General features: G+C 34.6%; 1 protein-coding gene across 1 annotated transcript in view; it reads right to left on the bottom strand.

Annotated features, from left to right (window-relative positions):
* adamts12 (ADAM metallopeptidase with thrombospondin type 1 motif, 12) overlaps window positions 1-22,663 on the bottom strand; it is a 44,344-nt gene that overhangs the window by 20,835 nt on the left and 846 nt on the right. The window contains exons 2-12 of the mRNA XM_089130590.1: window positions 21,890-22,005; window positions 20,600-20,967; window positions 10,277-10,457; window positions 8,712-8,923; window positions 8,526-8,609; window positions 7,788-7,912; window positions 6,198-6,347; window positions 3,330-3,473; window positions 3,057-3,201; window positions 1,160-1,252; window positions 939-1,084 (exon numbers count right to left, since the gene is read on the bottom strand). Coding sequence (XP_088986716.1) covers window positions 939-1,084; window positions 1,160-1,252; window positions 3,057-3,201; window positions 3,330-3,473; window positions 6,198-6,347; window positions 7,788-7,912; window positions 8,526-8,609; window positions 8,712-8,923; window positions 10,277-10,457; window positions 20,600-20,967; window positions 21,890-22,001 — 1,760 coding nt within the window. The 5' untranslated portion in view covers window positions 22,002-22,005. The remainder of the gene's footprint in view (window positions 1-938; window positions 1,085-1,159; window positions 1,253-3,056; window positions 3,202-3,329; window positions 3,474-6,197; window positions 6,348-7,787; window positions 7,913-8,525; window positions 8,610-8,711; window positions 8,924-10,276; window positions 10,458-20,599; window positions 20,968-21,889; window positions 22,006-22,663) is intronic.

Genomic DNA, 22,663 nt, shown 5'->3' with positions numbered 1-22,663 from the left:
AAAAATCATGCTTACATATCATATGTTCAGCAAAATTTACAAGGAAAGACTGAGAAGCGGGAGGAATTGAAATGTGGAGGAAAAAAAGAGACAGTGGTTATTTAAAGATTGAAAATGGTGAATAGATGCTAGTGCACTAAAGGCAGCAGCAGTTCACAAAATAGGTACAGGTGTGCCCTCTAGTGTTTTCTGCTGGTAGTATAGAAAACATGAACACGCTGTCAGGACAGCATACAATGACCACTGTACTTTTTTATGCAGTATGTTTATTGTAGCCAATGTGTAAACTATCCACTATCCACCCAATAATAGCTCAATACATTTACAAAAATTGTGTCAAAAAAGTGCACACAGAATACTATATCCCAGAATGCATTGCACCCGACTTGACATTTTATTTCACATGCTAAATAAATATTTTATTTTTTACTTTCTAGTTAACACTATACATATTTATATGTTTATATACACAAATAAACACATTAATGTTCAAAAAGTTCTTTAATATTTTTTAAAGAAGTTTCTTATGCTCACAAATGATGCATTTATTTGATCGGTAACACTTTGCACTTTACCATTCGATCAAACATACAGTAAATAATGTAAAATGTAATAATGTACTCCACACAGTAATAATGTAAAATGTTATTGCTATTTAAAATAACTGTTTTCTATTTAAATATATTTTAAAATGTATATTATTCCTGTGAATAAAGCTGAATTTTTAGTTTTCAGCATCATTACGCCAGTCTACAGTGTCACATGATCCTTCAGAAATCATTCTAATATGCTGATCTGGACACTTTTGATCAACTTCTGATATTGTCATTTTTGAGCACCCTTTCTCAATAAAGCAAATTTCTTAAAAAAAAAAAAAAAAATTCACCTGACCACAAAACATGAATGAATGAAAGAAAAGCACTGAGGAATAATGGTACTTAGGCTTGTTGCATTCCCTGTCTGCGGACTGGACGCCGGCTCCACAGGTCCGAGAGCAGAAGGACCAGGTGCTCCAGGGACCCCACCCTCCATGCACTGTTTCCGGTAACTTCCCTACGATGACACACTCACCAGAGATACACCACTGACACACACAGATACTCAATTAAATATATAGTGATACAAAAAACACTTCTCTCTACATGTAAATCCGTCCTACCTTATCAGGTCCACACTTGGTTCCGTCGACTGGTGAGTCCAGTTTGGAGCGGCACGTCCCGTTTATAGAGCACCACAGAATTTGACACACGTTCTGGAACCAAAAGGGTCAGAATTATTTACTTGACAACCTGATGATCTGCTTTCGTTATTTGAGACAAGAAAATACATTATACTTTTGGAGAGAAAAAAAATTCAAAGTAATGAATACATCTTAAACTCTAAACTGTATCTGTGTCCATTACACAGATACAATTGCCCTCTGCTTGTAAAACAAGAAAAAGTTAAAACTTTTTGATCAAACACCGAAACCATTAAACTCTGGTGTAAAAGCACCAGAATAAATATATAAAAACATTAAATGTTAAAAAAATATATATAGAAAAAATATTTTCCCCTCAGCTTGTAAAAACTTTTTGAACAAACACCGAAACCACCAAACTCTGGTGTAAAAACACCAGAAAAAAATATAAAAATATTAAATATAAAAAGAAAAAATATATAGAAAAAATATTTTCCCTCAGCTTGTAAAATCTTTTTGATCAAACAACGAAACCACCAAAATCTGGTGTAAAAGCACCAGAAAAATATATAAAAATATTAAATATAAAAAGAAAAAATATATAGAAAAAATATTTTCCCCTCAGCTTGTAAAAACTTTTAGATCAAACACCGAAACCATTCAACTCTGGTGTAAAATCACCAGAAAAAAAATATAAAAATATTAAATATTTTAAAAAAAAATATAGAAAAAATATTTTCCCCTCAGCTTGTAAAAACCTTTTGAACAAACACCGAAACCATTAAACTCTGGTGTAAAAGCACCAGACAAAAATATAAAAATATTAAATATTTAAAAAAAAATATATAGAAAAAATATTTTCCCCTCAGCTTATAAAAACTTTTTGAACAAACACCGAAACCATTAAACTCTGGTGTAAAAGCACCAGAAAAAAATATAAAAATATTAAATATTTTAAAAAAATATATAGAAAAAATATTTTCCCCTCAGCTTGTAAAAACTTTTTGAACAAACACCGAAAGCATTAAACTCTGGTGTAAAAGCACCGGAAAAAATTATAAAAATATTAAATATATAAAAAATATATATATATATAGAAAACATATTTTCCCCTCAGCTTGTAAAAACTTTTTGAACAAACACCGAAAGCATTAAACTCTGGTGTAAAATCACAAGTTCAAGCAATTTATTGAACAGAGGCATGAAAATATTTTATTATTTAAGTGATTTTTTTGGAAAATCTGACAATATTTTGATTGAAATCTTTTGCCTAAGGAGAAATAACATTCCACAATGTCCCAATCCAAATCTAGTGACCTAAATACCACAGACACTACAAACAGAGCCAGGAACATCTATAGCAATCCACTAAAATCCACCTCCCAACCCACAATTCAACAACCTGCAATCCATACAGAACATGCTAGTGTAACAGTGCTGACTTTCGCATAGTGAATACTCCTCTATTTTATATAGCGCTTTTCACAGTAGATAGTGTTTCAAAGCAGCTATACAGAAAATTACAATGTTAATGTTTATAATATCATTATAGTTGCAAAGCAGATTAGAGCTGGTCTGAAATAGCACACTATAAAGCAGTAAATGCTTCATTTGGTTTGAAACTTACTTTGTGACTGTTAAAAAAGTATGTTTTTTATAGTATGAATGTGTGTAGTATGACTTAAATCAGGACGTATTACATTCGCCATGTTGACATTGTCATGTGATCTAAGCCGTCGGTTGTGTTGTTGCTTCACTTCCATTCACAAACCCTCTCCCGTGGCCTCATGGGATATTAAAATGCCCATCCAAAGCACATTCCAGAACCTCACCAGAAGTATAGGTCATGCTACTGTTTTATGAATACTATACTTACATCCACTTCTGAGCAGAAGGTGGCGTTGGGCCCGTACTGCAGCTGGCACTGGTGCTGGGGTGTGTATCGCACTCCAGGTGCCGCCCCCGGGGCGCTGAGGCCCTTCTTAGACGGACGGTCATCCAGACAGAAACCCCAACCACGACTGAGCAGGTGAAGATAACAGAGCTTTATGAATGAAGATCACAGTCTGGAATGCTCAAAAGTTAGTGGTAAGACGTAAGATATAAAGCATGCAATTACATGTTCCTGTACAAGAGAGCGTGTTCTCACTCGAGAAAGCGGGTTATGTACTCCTTGCTGCAGGAGGACCAGGTGAGAGGAGAGGAGTCGTAGTGGAGCTGGCGGGACATGATGAAGGTATGTCTCCCCACTAACTCACAGTCATTCCCTTGACCGTCATGTTGGATTCCGAAACTACAGCAAAACAAGGCGAATCACAACACTTTTTATTATGGCTGAACGATTTTGGAAAATAATCTAATTGCGATTTTTTTTAACCAATATTGCGATTTAATATGCGATTTAAAAAAAAAAGTTATTTACCTTCTATATTAGTCGACAAAGACGAGCAATAAATCATTGTACAGTAGGGATGGGAATCTTTAGATAGCTCATGATCCGATCTACTTTTTTTGTTATTAATTAATCTTAATAACTCTTAAAATATGTATTTAATTACATGTGTTAAAAAAACACATACTTTAAAAAATAAATATAAAAAAACATTTAATTAAACCAATTACATGTTAAGAATTTTAAATAGGCTATATAAAATAATATAGCTTCAAAATATAAAAGCTAGTAAATAAAGAGAAACAAACAAAAAAAAACATTACAAGCAATAAAGAAAGAGTGGTCTCAGTATTTAAAAGTAGGCTGTCTGAATGTTTTTCATTCAAGAGCTGGAGTGATTTCCCCTCAGTTTAGATACGATAAGCTGCATTCACACTAATGCATATATCTCTTTTGAAATTGTAAATGTGGTTTGTCCTGATGGTTTAAGATATAACTGACCGTGTTTACATCAATTTCGCGTCATAAAAGCATTTTGACATGCAAGTACATTTACCAATGAGTCGCTCACGGCCGCATGCACGAGCGCTCTTCACAAAGCACGCGTTAGTATTTTAAAATGAAAGCAGCCTTCTCAGTGATTTTCATGGTGTTAATATAAGCCAACTGCATTCAAAAAGACATAAATAATGCCTCTGTGAAGCATTTGTAAAGAAAATACCCGCGGGAGAGAACGCGCACTGCAAGTGTAACGTTATAACATCAAGCAAAGCGGCAAAACCTGTTCAATGAAGCCCGCGAATGTCCTTGTAATTTGGTTCAACCCCGACCTTTATAAAATAACGTTACTATGTTTTGGAAGGTTCGAGCGGTGTCGTGTGTGTGAGTGAGGAAGAGAGAGAGTGAGAGAGCGCGAGAAAATAGAAGCAAGCAGATTCAGAACACCGTTCGTTTCTAAAGCACGCGCAGCGTCATCACGCATCTGTGTTTAAAAACTAAGCTCATACTCGATTCTGAAATTCTCTGAATCGATCCAGGATTGTTGAGGAGAGGAGAGAATAAATAACACAATAAACTGTTCTTTTCTGGACGCCAGACCGCGTAGCTGATGCTTTATCTTGCAGACTGCTTTTCTCTCGCGTGTCAAGTGACCAGTGTAATCGCAGCTCTTGCGATTACAAAATCGCGTTTCATCATATCGCGATTTTATCGCAAATGTAATTAATCGTTCAGCCCTACTTTTTATCCCTTCAAATGCACACTACTAAACTCACCAAGGCTGCATTTATTTGATCAAAAACACAGTAAAGACAGTATTATTGTGAAATATTACAATTCAAAATAATTGTTTTCTATTTCGATATGTTGTAATCTGAATTTTCACTACTCCAGTCTTCAGTGTTACATGATTATTCAGAAATCAGTCTTATATGATGATTTGCTGCTCAAGAAACAATTCGCCTTATTCACTTGGCGGCCATTTTGAAAATGGAACGCCGCTGAGGGGTACACTCACCCGGAAGGATGCATGCGACGCAGCAGCACCAGCAATGAAAACTCGCAATGCGGACCACCAATCATTCCTGTCTGCCCGAATTAACGATGCAAAATGTGAAGCAAAGTGCCAGTGACTGAAACATCCCCCGGGCTGTGTTAATTAAGGGATACAGTACCTGTATCGGAGGTTTTATCCACGCCATTGAACGTAGGAATGGACGCCTTGCCAGTTTCTGCGAGCTTTCAGCAGCCAGAGGTAATTAACGTTAGTAAGCTAAGCTGTAATATGGAGTTGTTGACTGTGTAAGTTACTATGTTAGATACAATTGTACTTTATTGTTTAGATACACATCCAGTAGCTTACCTACACACGCATGTAAAACAATCAAATCACTCATGTATGTAAAAGGAAAGAGGAGAAGTGATTTTAAGGTCTGACAGGGACTGATCCTTACACACTGACAATAATAAGCTGCTATGGTGACAATACAAGTTTACATATATGTATTCATAAAGAATAAAAATAATGATGGTAATGGATTTGTATAGATTCTAATAGTACACAGTCAACTTCCTACAAGCTTGCAGAAACTGAGGTAAATTGGCGTCCATTCTTACGTTCAATGTCGTGGATAAAACCTCCGATACAGGTATTGTATCCCTTAATTAACACAGCCCGGGGGATGTTTCAGTCACTGGCACTTTGCTTTGCACAACGTTGATAACAGTTGTGCAGTTTTCAAATTTTTCTGGAAACTATGACACTTTTTTGTTTCAGGATACTTTGATGAATAGAAAGTTGAAAAGAACAGCATTTATTTGAAATAGAAATTATTTTACAAAAGCACTTTTGATCTATTAATGTCGCGTATTTAGTTTGTGTGTTCATGTTTAGAGTTTGTTGTTCTGTTCCTGAGATTCTGTTTTGTGAAGATTTGAATTTATTTCCAAAGATCCTGCAACCAATGCTGACAATATAATGAATCCTTGAAATTTTTATTTTAATTTTATTTTTAAATCTGACCCTAAGGAAATTGGGTCTACAGGAAGAGAACATTTTATTTCTTTACAGGTCACCTACAGTGACCTTTCCAAATACACCAATGACACCATTTGATGGAAACGCACCTGTGTCCAAGCTCATGAGCGATGGTGAAAGCGACCGGTAGCCCCGAGTCCTCGTTGATATTGCAGGAGCGATGTGGCTGGCACATGCCTGACAGGTGAGACAAGCCTAGCGTCTCACACGGCTGATTCATGCCTGCGCAGATATCCTTCCTGAGAGCAGAGATCACATCGGGTCAGACACAAAAGAGCACAACAGCTGCTTTGATTCATTTTATAGGCTACTAAAGTAGAGCTGCAGGGGAAAAACTGCTGAAGAAGAGTTATGGTCTTGGGTTGAATTCTTTGCCATTTTTATGCAAAACTTTGTTAAGCATGTATGAGCTCTGGAGATGATGAGGTCACTCCATCTGTGGAGCTCTGGGTGGAAAAGTGAGCTTTTAGGGACTGTTAAAAGCTCAGAGACAGACAGCTCCATTACTGTAACCTAGAAACTGACATTTATGATGATAATAAATGAGAGTGAGCGAGTTCATGTGCATGTTGGACATCACTTTTCCCCTTGATAATTGGATAATGGTTCTTACTTTCAGTGGTGCATTCCACTGTATGTTTTTTAGGTCAGCAAAATTAAATAATTTCATGGATTTGAATAAATCCAGTAAATTTAGATAAAGATATTTAGATATTATTTGGATCGTTTAGATACTGACAACTGGCAATACATTTTAAAGGCATAAGAATGAATATAATATGCATATGTACTGTTCGTAATTATATATTCATGTATGCATTTTATGTATTTTTAATTTCATATACTGTATATACATGTGTGTGTGTGCACACATAATAAAACTTATTTTAAAACTTAATTATTTTAGGGGGAAAATATATATACATAAAATATTATGGCTGTGCAAAGATTAATTGCAATTAATCACATCCAAAATAAAAGTTTGTGTTCACATAATATATGTGTGTGTGCTGTGTATAATTATTTTGTATATATAAATACACATGTATGCATGTATATATTTAAGAATTATTTGCACGTAAATACTGTATATATAAAAATACATAATCTATATTATATATAAAATATTTTATATATGAATGACACATTTTCTTAAATATATACATGCATGTGTGTGTATTTATATATACAAAATTATTATACACAGCACACACAAATATATTATGTAAACACAAACTTTTATTTTGGATGCGATTAATCGCAATTAATCTTTGCACATTTTATTTTTTTTTTTAAATGTAATTTTAAAAATAAAAATGCAAAATAAAAAAATAAATAAAAGCTAATTCAATATATATAAAAAAAAATCTATACTGGAATATAAGTACTACTAAAAGAACCATATATAATATAATATAATATAATATAATATAATATAATATAATATAATATAATCATTGTTACCACAACTGATATCTTTATTTTCATTATTATTAAAAAAAATTTATACTATTGTCTTTATTATATTATTTCAGGTACCATCCACCTGTAAAGAAATGTGGAAATCACTGTAATAAAAACCTAAATAAAAAAGATATTAAATATTTAAGGTATAAAAGATATAATAGATAATAAATAAAAAAATCTATAAATATAAAAGATATTAACAGTGTTTTTACCGTGTGATGAGTATAGCAACATCATGGTGTGCAGGATGAGTGTCACTTTGAGGATTGAGGTTTTTCTGCCATGCACAGAAGCTGTTGAGAGTCGTATCAGCGTGGTGAGCGATCTTCAGCCCTTTCTGAAAACACACAAAAGTCCAAAATAATTTTATTTCTATAGTGTCCAGTAACTCTGCTTAAAAAAGCATATGTTAGTCATTATGTCCAGAGTTGGTCCAGAGTCCATTAAGTTCATTTTCTACATGAACTAGTTCAAAGTTCAGTTCACAAATTTTAAAATGAACTAGTTCAGTTCATGGTTCATACGTCACAATTTTGATCTAAGTTCACGGTTCCAAAAAGTGAACTAGTTCATAGTTCTTTTTTCCATATTTTGCTGCGAGCTATTATTATTATTATTTTTAATTATTTTTATGTATTTTGGACCTTGAACCGTCTGGTTCCCATTGAAGTCCATTATATGGAGAAAATCCTGGAATGTTTTCATCAAAATCCTTAATTTCTTTTCGACTGAAGAAAGAAAGACGTGGACATCTTGGATGACATGGGGGTGAGTAAATTATCAGCAAAAGTTTTTTCAAAAGTGAACTACTCCTTCACCTAGTTCACCTAGTTCACGAACGCGTTCAGGCACAACACTGATTATGTCTATGATTAACCAGCCTCATCAGACCAACACTAACCAGCATAAATCAGTTAAATAAATAAATATCAAAACAAATGTATATGTACTTCCTCTCTCTGTAGCAGAATGAGCCGGACCAATATGATATGGACTGCGTTACCGATGCTTGCATCGTGAAAAATCCCAGCCACCTGCAAGAAAGTAATGGAAAATATTTACATATGAAAGACAGCGGTGCAATCGAAGTAACAGTCCACCTAGCTGCTTTTTTTTAACCGACCAAAGTCACTTACCATGTTCATGATGGTAAAGATGTAGGACTCAACGTTCCCACTTCCGTGGTACTCCACGAGTTTGGAGTCGCCCACCACCATGGTCTCCACCCAGCGCTCTTTGCTGATGGAGCGAGGGGAGATCCTCCGAGGTCGACCCCATTGGTCACCCTGCTGTTCCTGCTCCCAGCGCTCTCTCTCCTGCTCCACCTGTTGGGAATACTTGGAACCATCTGCACAAACACAGACAAATTCTGCTCATGCAACACAGTTTATGCAATGATTAAAATATGTAGGCCCGCTTTCACAGACAAGGCTTAGATTAAGCCAGGATTAGTTTAATTAGGACATTTAAGTAGCTTTTATAAATGTGCCTTTACTTGAAGGGGTGTACATAACCATAACATGACACCTTCATAATCATGACATAACATATGTCTTGAATATGAAGTACACAGTAAAAAATATTTTCAAGATTTGTTATCACAACGTATTTTCTTTTGTCAAATCAACTTTATAATAATTTATTTAGTTGAGATAACTTAGAGTTTCTTTTGAGTTTCTGATGGTTAAATTAATCTCCTTCATTGTATTAACTCACTTTTTCAAGTTCAATCAACTTAAAATTTTAAGGCAACCCAGGTTACTTACTTTAAGTTAAACCAACAATATTTTTTTACAGTGTAGTAATCACAACATTTTGTCTTTTGTCAAATCAACTTAATTTATTTAGTTCAGATAACATGTAATTTTGAGTTTCTGATGGTTAAATTAATCTCCTTCATTGTATTAACTCACTTTTTCCAGTTCAATGAACTTAAAATTTTAAGGCAACCAGGTTACTTACTTTTTTAAGTTAAACCATCAATATTTTTTTTACAGTGTAGGGTTTATGCATGTTTATGACAACTGTCATTAAGTGTCTTTCGCTCAATAATGACATTTTGAATCAATGCACATATGACATTGTTTAAGATGTCTTTGTTATGACACCTTGACATATATCATAACATCATAACCTGCCAGTGTCTTTGTCATGACAACTTAAACTGTCATGTGGTTGGCTTTGACATTGGCTGTCATGAGGCCATTATTTTCGTGGCCTCAACTAGAGTGGTACTAATTGAATTTGTCATTAAAAAGTTATAACGGCTTCATGACAGCCAATGTCAAAACCAACCACCTGACAGTTTAATGTAATGTTAACCAATAAAGCTAGGTGGCTTCTTAAGTTTGATCATTAATCTGCTATGTCATGTTTATGACAGGCTGTGTTGTCTTAGTTGTCATGACAAAGACACTGACAGGTTATGATGTATTGGTTTATGTCAAGGTGTCATAAAGACATCTCAAACAATGTCATATTTGCATTAAAAATGTCATAACTGAGCGAATGACACTTAATGACAGTTGTCACAAACATGCATAAAACTTATATGCCATGTCATGATTATGAAGGTGTCATGTTAGTCTTATGCACACGCCTTCAAGTAAAGTGTTACCCAAAAAACATTACTGTTGTGCATCTGAAGACAAAAGAATGCCAGAGACATATTTTAATCAAATATATGTCTTGTTTCTCTGACCTTTGACACCGCAGGGACTATAGTGAACGCTGTGTGCGTCTGTGCTGCGTCGCCGCCTGAGAGCGCTCCAGGTTAAACTCCGGTAGATCACATGTGGGTGTCGAGGATGAGTGACATTTGGGCTGAGGCCACGGACCGGCTCGATCAATAACGGCCCCTCTGGTAAATTTAACAGCCCTCTCTATAAGTAAAAAAAACAACACACTTAGTCATAAATCATAATAGATGTCATTTATACTACCGTTTAATTTACCATTTTGGGGGGGAAGTCCTTTAATTAATACTTTTATTCACCATGGATGCATTAAATTAATCAAAAGTGGCAGAAAAGACATTTATCATGTTGCAAAATATTTGTATTTCAAATAAATATTTATATTTCGACTTTGAGAAAATTAAGCAGTACAACGGTTTTCAACATTGATAATAATTAGAAATGTTTTAATCACATATTAGAATGATTTCCAAAGGGTCATGTGACTGATGTCGAAAAGTCTTTGCATCAAAGGTATAAATTACATTTGATATTATATATATATATGATATAATATCTAAACAGTTTAATTTAAATATTTCACAATATTATTGTATTTTAGGTCAAATAAATCCAGCCTTCATGAGTATAAATGCCAGTTCACACCAAGGGCAATAACGATAACGATAAAGATATAGTTCTAAAAATCGTTATAAATAAAAAAGAACAGAAAAATCCACATCACAACTATAATGACAACAGCACAGAGAAAATACCTAGTTGGAATCACTTTGATGAATGATAAAACCGTCGCAACCTGGTCGCAACTCTGTCGTCATTATGTTAAGCCCGCCCGCTGACTCTATACACTATGTGATTGGCCTGACCAGAGTTTGGTTTTTCCAGCTAAAACGTCTATGGAGAGTTGCTAGACGACACTGGTTGCGAAATAATTTTTGCTGCCGCTAGGGTGCGTCTAGATTTCTAGGCTAGAAAATTGGATTTGAAAATGTAACTCTGAGGGAGATGTAAAATGAGCCTATTTCCAAAAAAATCCCTTTAAGGGTCCCATGTGTTCACACTTTGACAGTGTAAATCTATGGTAATTTTTCACCTGTTTGAACATCCACCAGTCAAAGGAGTAGTTTACTTTAAAAAAAACTTTTGCTGATAATTTACTCACCCCCATGTCATCCAAGATGTCCACGTCTTTCTTTCTTCAGTCGAAAAGAAATTAAGGTTTTTGATGAAAACTTTCCAGGATTTTTGTCCATATAATGGACTTCAATGGGAACCAAACAGTTCAAGGTCCAAATGAGAGTTTCAGTGCAGCTTCAAAGGGCTTTAAACAACACCAGATGATGAATAAGGGTCTTATCTAGCGAAACGATCGCTCATTTAAAAAATAAATAACAAAGTTTACGTTTTATAAGCTCAAATGCTCGCCTTGCTCTGTTCTGTGATGCGCGTTTGTGACTCTCCTGTTCGAACTCGTTCATCAAAATACACGAATCTTTGTTCGTGTCATTTGGTTCTTTCAATGAACGAAATGAATGAGTTGACTCGGGAAAAGATTCGTTCATTTTAATGAACGAGTTCGAACAGGAGAGTCACGAACGCGCATCACAGAGCAGAGCAAGGCGAGCATTTGAGCTTATAAAACTTAAACTTTGCTATTTATTTTTTTAATGAGCGATCGTTTCGCTTGATAAGACCCTTATTCATTATCTGGAACCATTTAAAGCCCTTTGAACAGTTTGCAGTTTGCACTGAAACTGTCTTTTGGACCTTGAACCATTTGGTTCCCATTGAAGTCCATTATATGGAGAAAAATCCTGGAATGTTTTCATCAAAAACCTTAATTTTTTTTCGACTGAAGAAAGAAAGACATGGACATCTTGGATGACATGGGGGTGAGTAAATTATCAGCTAAATTATTTTTGAAAAGTGAACTACTCCTTTAAACATGGCACACCCGACAAATGTACAGCCCAACTCTCCACAACAAGTGATGTATCATTCATGCCCGTAGCCCAAACAGTGTGGGACACGTTAGTTACGCATTAACGGTTGAAATTTGGGGATTAGGGAAGGGTTTGTTCAAATGGTTTAAAGTAGTTTGTTGTAATGACACTTCAGGTGTCAGGTCTCATCAGATCTGTTGGAATTCTGCTGAACGCAGGGAAGGTATTTTCCCTGTCACACTCCCTCTGTTTGTTCATTTTCCCTGCAAGTTCTTGCCAGTCCTGACATTTTCTCCACACTGCGGGGGCTTTAGTAGGATTATTAGAACGTGTCACGTGCACATGCTAAAACACAGCACGCTCACATTATAACCGTTAAATACACACACCAGTGCAGTTTGACATGCAAGTGTTAAATTGACTTCAATCCTATCTGCACCTTTAAGAATGCTGGGTTGTTTCAACCGAAATTTGGGTAAAATATGAACAAACCCAAATGTTGGGTTAAAAATGTAATAAAAAAAAATTACAGTTGAAAGTGAACGTTTTTTGGGCCTATATGGATTTTACGTAATAGGAATAATTATATAAATCATTATTACATTATTTTAATAATCGTTTGGCATCCTAAAACAGACTGACACTTTATATCATAACTAAAAAGATGTTTGATCCCTCTTTAATGTCCAGGTACAAGTCGAGGCTTTTCCTTTGTTCAATGTCACAGTTCATGGGTTGAAGCCGGTTAAAGCTCTTAATTTTGAGCTCTCAAAAGCACTTTTTCCACCAAAGCATTTTGAATGGAAAAAAACTTAGAATTTTTAAATTAAATTTTAACCCAACATTTGGGTTTGCTCATATTTGATCCAAATTTGGGTTGAAACAACCCAGTGTCAGTATATATTTATCTTTTTATTTACAGTATACCTTTCAAAAAGATTTGGAATGTTTTAATGCTAGTTGAATATATTTAAAAAAGTAATTTATTCCTGTGATGTAAATCTGAATTTTCAGTATCATTACTCCAGTTTCAGTGTCACATGATCCTTCAGAAATAATTATAATATGCTGATTTGCAGCTCAAGAATTATTATTATAATTGTCAATGTTGAAAACAGACGTGCTTTTTAATCTTTTGGTGGAAACTGTGATAAAAAATGTTCAGGATGCTTTGAAATTTTTAGCATTTATTTGAAATTTTATTGAATTCGTCTATGTTATAAAAGTCTTGACTGTCGTTACTTTTACTTTTGTTCAATCCTAAGCACCATTGCTATTGCTATTTACCGTTTTCAAATCCATTCAGCCGATTTTCTGATATTTAGAAGAATATCAGTAACCAGACAGTTTCTGGTCTCATTGATAGTAGGAAAAAATATACTATGGAAGTCAATGAGACCAGAAACTGTCTGGTTACTGATATTCTTCTAAATATCAGAAAATCGGCTGAATGGATTTGAAAATGGTAAAACTCAACTGTGTAACTCTGGGGGAGTGGTAAAATGAGCCTATTTCCAAAAAAAAAAAGTGGAGTATCCCTTTAAGGTTAGAGTTTTGAACAAACTTTAATCCCAACTGTTAAACTCAGGGTCAGATCAGGTTGCATGAGATTGTTCTTAAAGTGTGATTGTCTGTGTGTCTTGAGTGTTCAGAGTCTGTAGGAATCATCTACATCTCTCATCTCTGAAACGTGCAATTTTTCTCTTATCGCCAATTCATTCTTGGAGCTGCAGTGAATCCCAGCTTCACCGCCCAGCTGAATCAGTCCCACAGGCCAAAAACAGGTGTGTATGCATGTGTGTGTGTGTTCATTACAAACTAAATAAACTGTGACCAGAAAAACATTCCAAATGTTTCTACACTGAGCTGCATGTAATGCAAAACAGATACTGGGATTTGCGAAAAGACCATGAATCCTCCAGGGGGCTGCGTGGAGAGACATAATATTGACTCAGCCATGTCGATCATCCACAGAGTCTAAACAATACTAACCCCTGCAACACACACAACGGTGTTGTACAGGTAAGGCGTGAGAAGCACTCGTAAATATCTCCTCAAATGAAAGAAAAATCCCAAATGAGATCTGTTTAGTGTCTCAATTGCCCTTAGACTATATAAAAGTAGATTTGTTTAAGTCTCAAATTTTTCGAACCCAGTAATCTCACGTTTCTCCTCTAGAGTTTCAGAAGAAATCTAAAACTTTGCCGGGTTAAGTTTAATTGGCATCAAAAGCCAGATATCTCAATATGAACTCAAACATTTCTCATTGAATACTTCCAAAACCAAATAATCTGAGCTGCCATACTCTTATTATGCATCAACAAGTGTCTTATTTGTGTTGTATTTTCTATAATTCTATAAATTCTAATTTCACAATTCTATTTCTCTTAATATCTGGGACACAGTTAAAACATTATTTATTATAAAAATCATTATTTATTATCTTCTGGATCCTATAGCCAAAAGAAATCATTAATTTAATTCTTCATGCTACAAAAAAGAGCCATGTTTTTGGCCATTTACCATGATAATAGTAGAATTATCATATGATGATTAGAGTATAATTGATACAGTAAATTATCATATAATGACACAATATTCTTTGAAGTATCTATAGTATATGAATATGTAAATCATTCTGTACCAATATATTTAAAGTACTGTGATATTGAACAGTGCATAGAATATAATACATTAATAACACATAATATATATATATATATATATATATATATATATATATATATATATATATATATATATATATATATTTTATATATTCGGGCTGTGAAACGATTAAATTGCATCCAAAATAAAAGTTTGTGTTCACATTATATTTGTGTGTAGTGTGTATAATTATTTTGTATAAATACACACACATGCATGTATACACTCTAAAAAATGCTGGGTTGTTTTAACCCAATTTTGGGTCAAATATGGACAAACCCGAAATGTTGGGTTAAAAATGTAATGTAAAAATTTAACCCAACGGCTGGGTTAGTCCATATTTGACCCAAAGTTGGGTTAAAACAACCCAGCATTTTTTAGAGTGTATATTTAAAAAATATTTGCATGTATATACAGTATATATATAATTTATATTATATAGAAATAAAAATATTTTTTTATATAAACATTTTTCTTAAATATATAGGACTACTGTACATGCATGTGTGTGTATATGTATATATACAAAATAATTATATACACTGCATATATTATGCACATACTACACATATATTATGTAAACAAACTTTTATTTTGGATATGATTCATCACGATTAATCATTTCACAGCCCTATATATATATATATATATATATATATATATATATATATATATATCAGTGGTTTGGTTTGATTTTAAAATTGGTGGTGACGGGAGGACATCAGCATATAAATAATATAGTTTTGATCGAAATTATTGCTAGGGATATATCAGTGTCACTAGATATTGGATTACGTCGATTACTAGATTAAGTCGCTAGCGTCCATATATATATATATTCACAGTATATGCACACACATTAAAAATATAATACAATCCCCATTTCATTTTACTGCCAAAGTACTTTACACAAGCACATTTCAATCCATCTCTGTTTTTTGTAAGCCTTTTCTCTCCTCATCTGCTCCTCACAGCAGAAACGTGAGCTTTGGTGTCAGGGGGCATTGTGAAAACAAAAGCTGAACTGCTAAATACAGAAGCCATATGTGTGTGTTGCTCGGCTTCCAGAGTTCCTGCAGGTTTGGGTAGGACTTCAAACAGGATATGTAGGCCAATGTAAAGGACTATAAACTATAGTATTGTCCTTCAAAACCAGCCATACATCCTCTGGAGGGCGGGAAGAATGTACAGATCTAATGACTAATGCAGAGCGGGTCAGTGATGCGTGGTTTTGTTTATCTGTACTGCTCTGGTTTGAAATAAAAGTTGAACAGAAATGTGTTTTTCGCAAGGACCATAAAAAAAACCAGTAAACAGTCTTAAAGTTCAGTTTATCGTGCAAATTAAATACACCACATTACTAAAATACTTTGTGCATTCCTATACTTATGAGTGAGACGACTAGAAGTATAAACACTATGGCTCTATACAACTTTCAAGATACACTACTGTTCAAACGTTTGGATCAGTATCTTTTTTTTTTTAAGCAAGGACAAATTAATAGTAAAGACATCTTTGATGTTACAAAATATTTCTATTTTAAATAAATGCTGTTCTTTAGAACTTTATGCGCATCAAAGAATTCTGGTTTACACAAAAATATGAAGCAGCACAACATGTTTTCAACATCGATAATAATCAGAAATGTTTCTTGAGCAGCAAATCATCATTTTATGATGATTTCTGATGGATCATGTGACACTAAAGACTGGAGTAATGGAATAAATTACATTTGAAAATATATTAACAAAAGTTTAAAATTAAACTTTTGAACGCTACTGTATTGTTTGAGTGGTTCAACTTCTGTTTGAACCAAAGGCGTAAGTTAACCCTTGTACACTCTAAAAAAATGCTGGGTTGTTTAACCCAATTTTGGGTCAAATATGGACAAACTCAAACATTGGGTTAAAAATGACATTTAAAAATGTAACCCAATGTCTGGGTTTGTCCATATTTGACCCAAAATTGGGTTAAAACAACCCAGAATTTTTTAGAGTGTATGGAGAAAAAAAAAAGAGTTACAAAAAAATAGAAAAAAAATACAGAATGATGACAGAATTTTTATTTTGGGGTAAACTATTCCTTCAAAAATTACAGAAAACTTTCCACAAGCCCTGCAATGTTGAACATGTAGTTTTTGGCTTCTAAAATGAATTGCATAAAACATTAGCACATTGTTTTATTGGGGTTTTTTTTTTTTGTGCCTGGCTGCACTCTAAAAAATGCTGGGTTGTTTGAACCTAAATTTGGGTCAAATATGGACAAACCCAAATGTTGATTAAATTAAAAATGTAAATTAAAAAAATTACAGTGAAAGTTGAAGTTGGGTTAAAAATTTAAATTACATTTTTAACCCAACATTTGGGTTTGTCCATATTTGACCCAAATTTGGGTTGAATTAACCCAGCATTTTTTTAGAATGTGAGATATTAAGCAATTTCATTTTCTTTCTTAGACGAAGTCAATATATACACTTTAAAAAAATGCTGGGTGCAATAAAAAAAAATGCAATAAAAAAAAAATTACAATTAAAAGTGAAAGTTGATGTTGGGTTAAAATTTTAAATTACATTTTTAACCCAACGTTTGGGTTTGTCCATATTTGACCCAAATTTGGGTTAAAATAACTCAGCATTTTTTAGAATGTGAGATATTAAGCAATTTCATTTTCTTTCTTAGACGAAGTCAATATATACACTTTAAAAAATGCGGAGTTATTTTAACCCAAATTTGGGTCAAATATGGACAAACCCAAACGTTGGGTTAAAAATGTAATTTAAAATTTTAACCCAACATCAACTTTCACTTTTAATTGTTATTTTTTTTATTGCATTTTTAACCCAACATTTGGGTTTGTCCATATTTAAACCAAATTTGGGTTCAAACAACCCAGCATTTTTTAGAGAGTGTAGTGCATAAACGCTCTACTGATCATTTGCACCTCATTATGTTTTAGTTAAGTCAAGTAATCCTGACTTTGTCTGCTTTAAAAGCAAAAGCACCTGGCATTGTCAGCTGTGTTATAGAGGTCTATCTGTTATTTATTTTCTGCAGAGTCTCTGAGGAGTGAATGCATGAAAGTGAATGGAATGTGAGTGTAATAGCACCCGAAACTGAGAGAGAAGGTTTTTAGGGGAAGATAACATGAGAACGGAATGAAGCGCTGTTGATTGAGCTTACAGGAGGAGCATGCATGCTCAGGCAGTGACTGACAGACATGCAAGTACTGCATGCATACTTCTGCAAATTATGCATGCACCTAATAAATCAAAGCTCATTTCCAAGTCCAGATCTCTGCTTTCACCGACAATCGATTCCCTCTGCCTCTCCTCTTTTTCCTGTTTGCAACTTCTTGTTCAATTGCCAAGTCAGAATGAGTCATGTTATGTGCTGACACACTGACCTGGTTACAGTTATTCTCAAGTTCCCTGCTTTTTAAGAGACTACTATTGGATGGGTCTCTGGAACTGCTAATTATGATTGGTCAGTCGTGGCATTCTGCAGTGAAATATGGTTCAGACACAATCGCCTTCTTAGATTTAAAATAATTTAAACTTAGATCGATGGTTCATGTCCATTTGTATATCTATTTGGTAAGTAGTCGAGTAATAGTGGGATGATCTATAGTCCGACGGTCATTATTGGAAAATATAAACTATCTGAACACATTCGCCTCACACGCTGATTTTTCTTTGTAGAGTCACTCTGAGAGCTAAACACTGACTTATTTTTGCAAACAAAACAGGGTCAAAGAGTTAAGCGTCTAACAGGCCAGTCGAAGTCGCTCCAGACAGGCATTTATTCTGTCTGGGACTGCCAGGTTTACGGGAGATAGCTGTTTGGTTATTGTTAACTAAAACTAAAACTCATTTTCTTTCATTTAAATAAATATAAAAATAAGGTGAAATGCTTAAACTTAAAAAAAAAAGATAATTAGAAATATTGAAATTTTATGTTTAAGTTGAAGATTTTTTACTGAACATTTTATTATTGAATTACTAAAATAAAGATATAGTAGTATATTGCCCGGTTTCACAGAAAAGTCAGGATTAGGCCTTAGTTCAGTGGGCTTTTATAAATGTGCCTTAGAAAGAAAAAAACATTACTGCTGTGCATCTTGAGACAAAACAATACCACTGACATTTAAGATACATCAATGGAAGTTGCTTTCAGTCAAAACAGCTCAGACATGATTTTAGTCTGGACTAGACTTAGTCATCTGTGAAACCAGTGGCTTAAATAATACAGACATAATATTGTTCAGAAGAAACAGTCAGATTAATTTCAAATAGGCTACATGAAACTGCATTAGCAACCCATTCTACTTGCATAATGTGGCAATATTTCAGAGATAACAGAAAATTCAAAATAATAATGTAAGGCTGGACAAGAACTCGGTAAAAATTATTTTTCACCATTTTTAAAACTATCATTTGATCATTGGTAATGTCAAGCTTAGAGGACTAGTTCACTTTTAAAAAAAAACTTTTGCTGATAATTTACTCACCCCCATGTCATCCAAGATGTCCATGTCTTTCTTTCTTCAGTCGAAAAGAAATTAAGGTTTTTGATGAAAACATTCCAGGATTTTCTCCATATAATGGACTTCAATGGGAACCAAACAGTTCGAACAAAATGAACGAATCTTTTCCCGAGTCAGTTGTTCATTTCGTTCGTTGAATGAACCAAAATGTCACGAAAAAAGATTTGTTCATTTTGATGAACGAGTTCGAACAGGAGAGTCACGAACGCGCATCACAGAACAGAGCAAGGCGAGCATTTGAGCTTATAAAACTAAAACTGTGTTATTATATTTTTAAATAAGTGATCGTTTCGCTTGATAAGACTCTTATTCATCGTCTGGTGTCGTTTAAAGCCCTTTGAACAGTTTGCAGTTTGCGCTGAAACTGTCTTTTGGACCTTGAACCATTTGGTTCCCATTGAAGTCCATTATATGGAGAAAAATCCTGGAATGTTTTCATCAAAAACCTTAATTTCTTTTCGACTGAAGAAAGAAAGATATGGACATCTTGGATGACAAGGGGGTGAGTAAATTATCAGCAAAAGTTTTTTTTTAAGTGAACTACTCCTTTAAAGTCCCCGTGAAATCAAAATTGAACCTATTTACTTTGTTAGCCCATATTACTAGTCTTGTGGTGAACAATTAATCCGTGCAAGTGAATATATATTAAAAAAATGTTTTACCTTAGTAATCTTTAATCAAAATCTGAAAAGTTACTTCCGGTCTGGAACGGTTTCTTTTTCTGATGACGTAGGTTTCACAGTTTGGGTGGGGAAACGCTAACCACTCCCCTCAAACCGTTAGTTTGCTATGAGCGAGAGATGGAGAGGAGGAGCGCTAGAGTAAAACCCTGCCCTCTGTTCAATATTCCGTTTCACTTGGAAATACGTCACAGCACTGGAGAAAAATCGTTTGCAACTTCCGGTTCACGGGGACTTTAAGGGAGAGTTTAAGATCCTTGCTATCGTCGCCTTTGGCTTGCTTAGTTGTGTACACTTAATATTCAGAAATATTATTGATATTACTGCACTGAGACAATTGGATGAGAACTGAACTGAGCTAGACTCCAAAACTGCTTTAAAGATGAACTGAACTCATTCCATAATTGACTAGTTAAGACTAGTCTAAGCAGTGTATGCAACAGACTCATAAATGAACTGCATGATATACATTAAACAATTGACAGATATGTCTCACCAGTCCCTCACAGGTGCTGATAGCAGCGGTCCGGATTATACTTGGCATGTTATCCACCGTTACTGTGCCAAGAAGGTGACAGGCACCGTTCCCAGATGTTTGTGGCCACTTTTCCATTAAACTCCCGTTGTGTCTCTCCAACACATATTCATTAGCGAAGAGGTTGTCATTAGTGGTTAGATTGAGAGTGTACTCCCGACCTTTGTAGTTGAGTTTGTAATACACCCGCCTCTCCGCTGAAATTAGGTCCCTCTTATGCCGCATGTTAGTGAAGTGATGTGATAAGGCGTATGAGATGAATTTTCCATTCGCGTCCACTTTTTCAGGGTGATCCACATAAAATTCAGAGTGTTGCTTGATCAAGAGGTCTACAAATGAATGAAAACAAGACAGTTCAATTTAAATACATTTTGCAGTTCAAACATATTACAGCAGATAATCATTTCTGGAGCTACCAGAGGATAAGGGCACGTCTCATAAAAAAAAAAAATCTTACTTCAGTCATATTTCACCATAAAATTAAATGTGGAAAAAAAGAGAGAATGAATAAACAAATAATTTACATTTAGCAAAACGACTATTTTAAAAAAGACTATGGACCTTTATGACCATTAAATCTTTTTGCATCTTTATGACATTTTATTAAATATTTGTATTTATTTCATTCATTATATATATATATATATATATATATAATAAACACACACACACACACACACACACACACACACACACACACACACACATATATATATATATATATATATAAATATAAACCTATAACCATTGTTTCATTCAAGTCATTTTAACCATTCAAAGAGTGGCGTCATCCAAACCACAATGAATGATTACCTCTGATCCTTACCCATAATTCTACATCACTCTCCTCTTCATGTCAGACATCATAAAACAGTCAAAATGACTGATGAAAGAGTTGATGAAGGCCTACCAAGTACCCTTTACTGCAATGAACAGATGTGCAAGTTTCTCCAAATACAGCTATACAACATCCTTGTATACAAGAAGAAAAAAAAGTCCTTACTGACTGAATCATTCATACATAAAAGGGTTGGGCCTAAATGTGCTTTTATAGAATGAGATTATGTAAAGTTCAGATCTCCATAAAAAGAAATATGGACTTTGCAGCAGCTGACCACTCGCCTCAGTGAACCACTTGACATGTCATAAGGACTTACAGCTGCTCCTTTAAATAAAACAGCCCACAAGCTGTAGCCTAAGTAAAACATGCTTGAAAACAACTGTATAATTCTTATGCATAAAAACACAAACCTTGTTCTGTGTCTGGAAAGAGGTAGTCCGGTTCAGAGCTCTTGACGTGGCTCGCAGCCAGAAAGAAAACACAATTAAACCGCAAAATCGCGACGCTGACCCGACTTGGCATGTTTCTGCAACGCAAAATTAAAAGAGTAAATAAACGCTCTGCGGCATTGAAGCCGAAGAATTGGTGAAAGTCAGTCCTGAGGGGAGTTTCTGGTGAAAGCAGGAGAGCTCTGGGAGCAGAAAAGTGAACAGAGAATGAAGGAATATATGATGTGGAGTGGGAGGAGAGATTCCCGTGACTGACTTTCCTCCTGTTTCCACGCGCAGGAGGAGAGGAGATCGCCACAGGACAACGCGCTGCAGGAGTGAAGGGAGCTGTATAGCCTACTACATAACTTTTTATTTTTCAAATATTTTTTTGAAGTTGCTTATCCATAAAAAATCTTGGTGCAACCCAGAATTTGGCACGTGTCTTACGTAATCATGTACGGTCATTTGGTCATTATTGCTCATGGTTTATTTTACGATAATGACCAGCTGACTGTACATAATCTCGGTTACTCCATGGGCTGCTCACCAAATTCGGTGATATAAAATATTGATTTGATTTTAAGTTTTAAATAATTGTATACGTATAGAGAATTAAAGCTACCGCAACAAATAGGCCTAAAGATGTAAACAATGGAGACGTGTTTAACGCTGCGCTGAGTGCGCTCGCCGTCTCTAGCAGTCGCAAACGCTAAAAGTAAAGACCCGAAGAGCTCCTCCCCTTTTTTCACGACA

This window comes from Pimephales promelas, chromosome 4 (genome assembly GCF_988280905.1).
Source record: "Pimephales promelas chromosome 4, fPimPro1.hap1.1, whole genome shotgun sequence".
Classification (NCBI taxonomy): Eukaryota; Metazoa; Chordata; class Actinopteri; order Cypriniformes; family Leuciscidae; genus Pimephales; species Pimephales promelas.
Note: the sequence above shows the minus strand (reverse complement) of the source record. Positions and strands in the feature narration are given on the sequence as shown.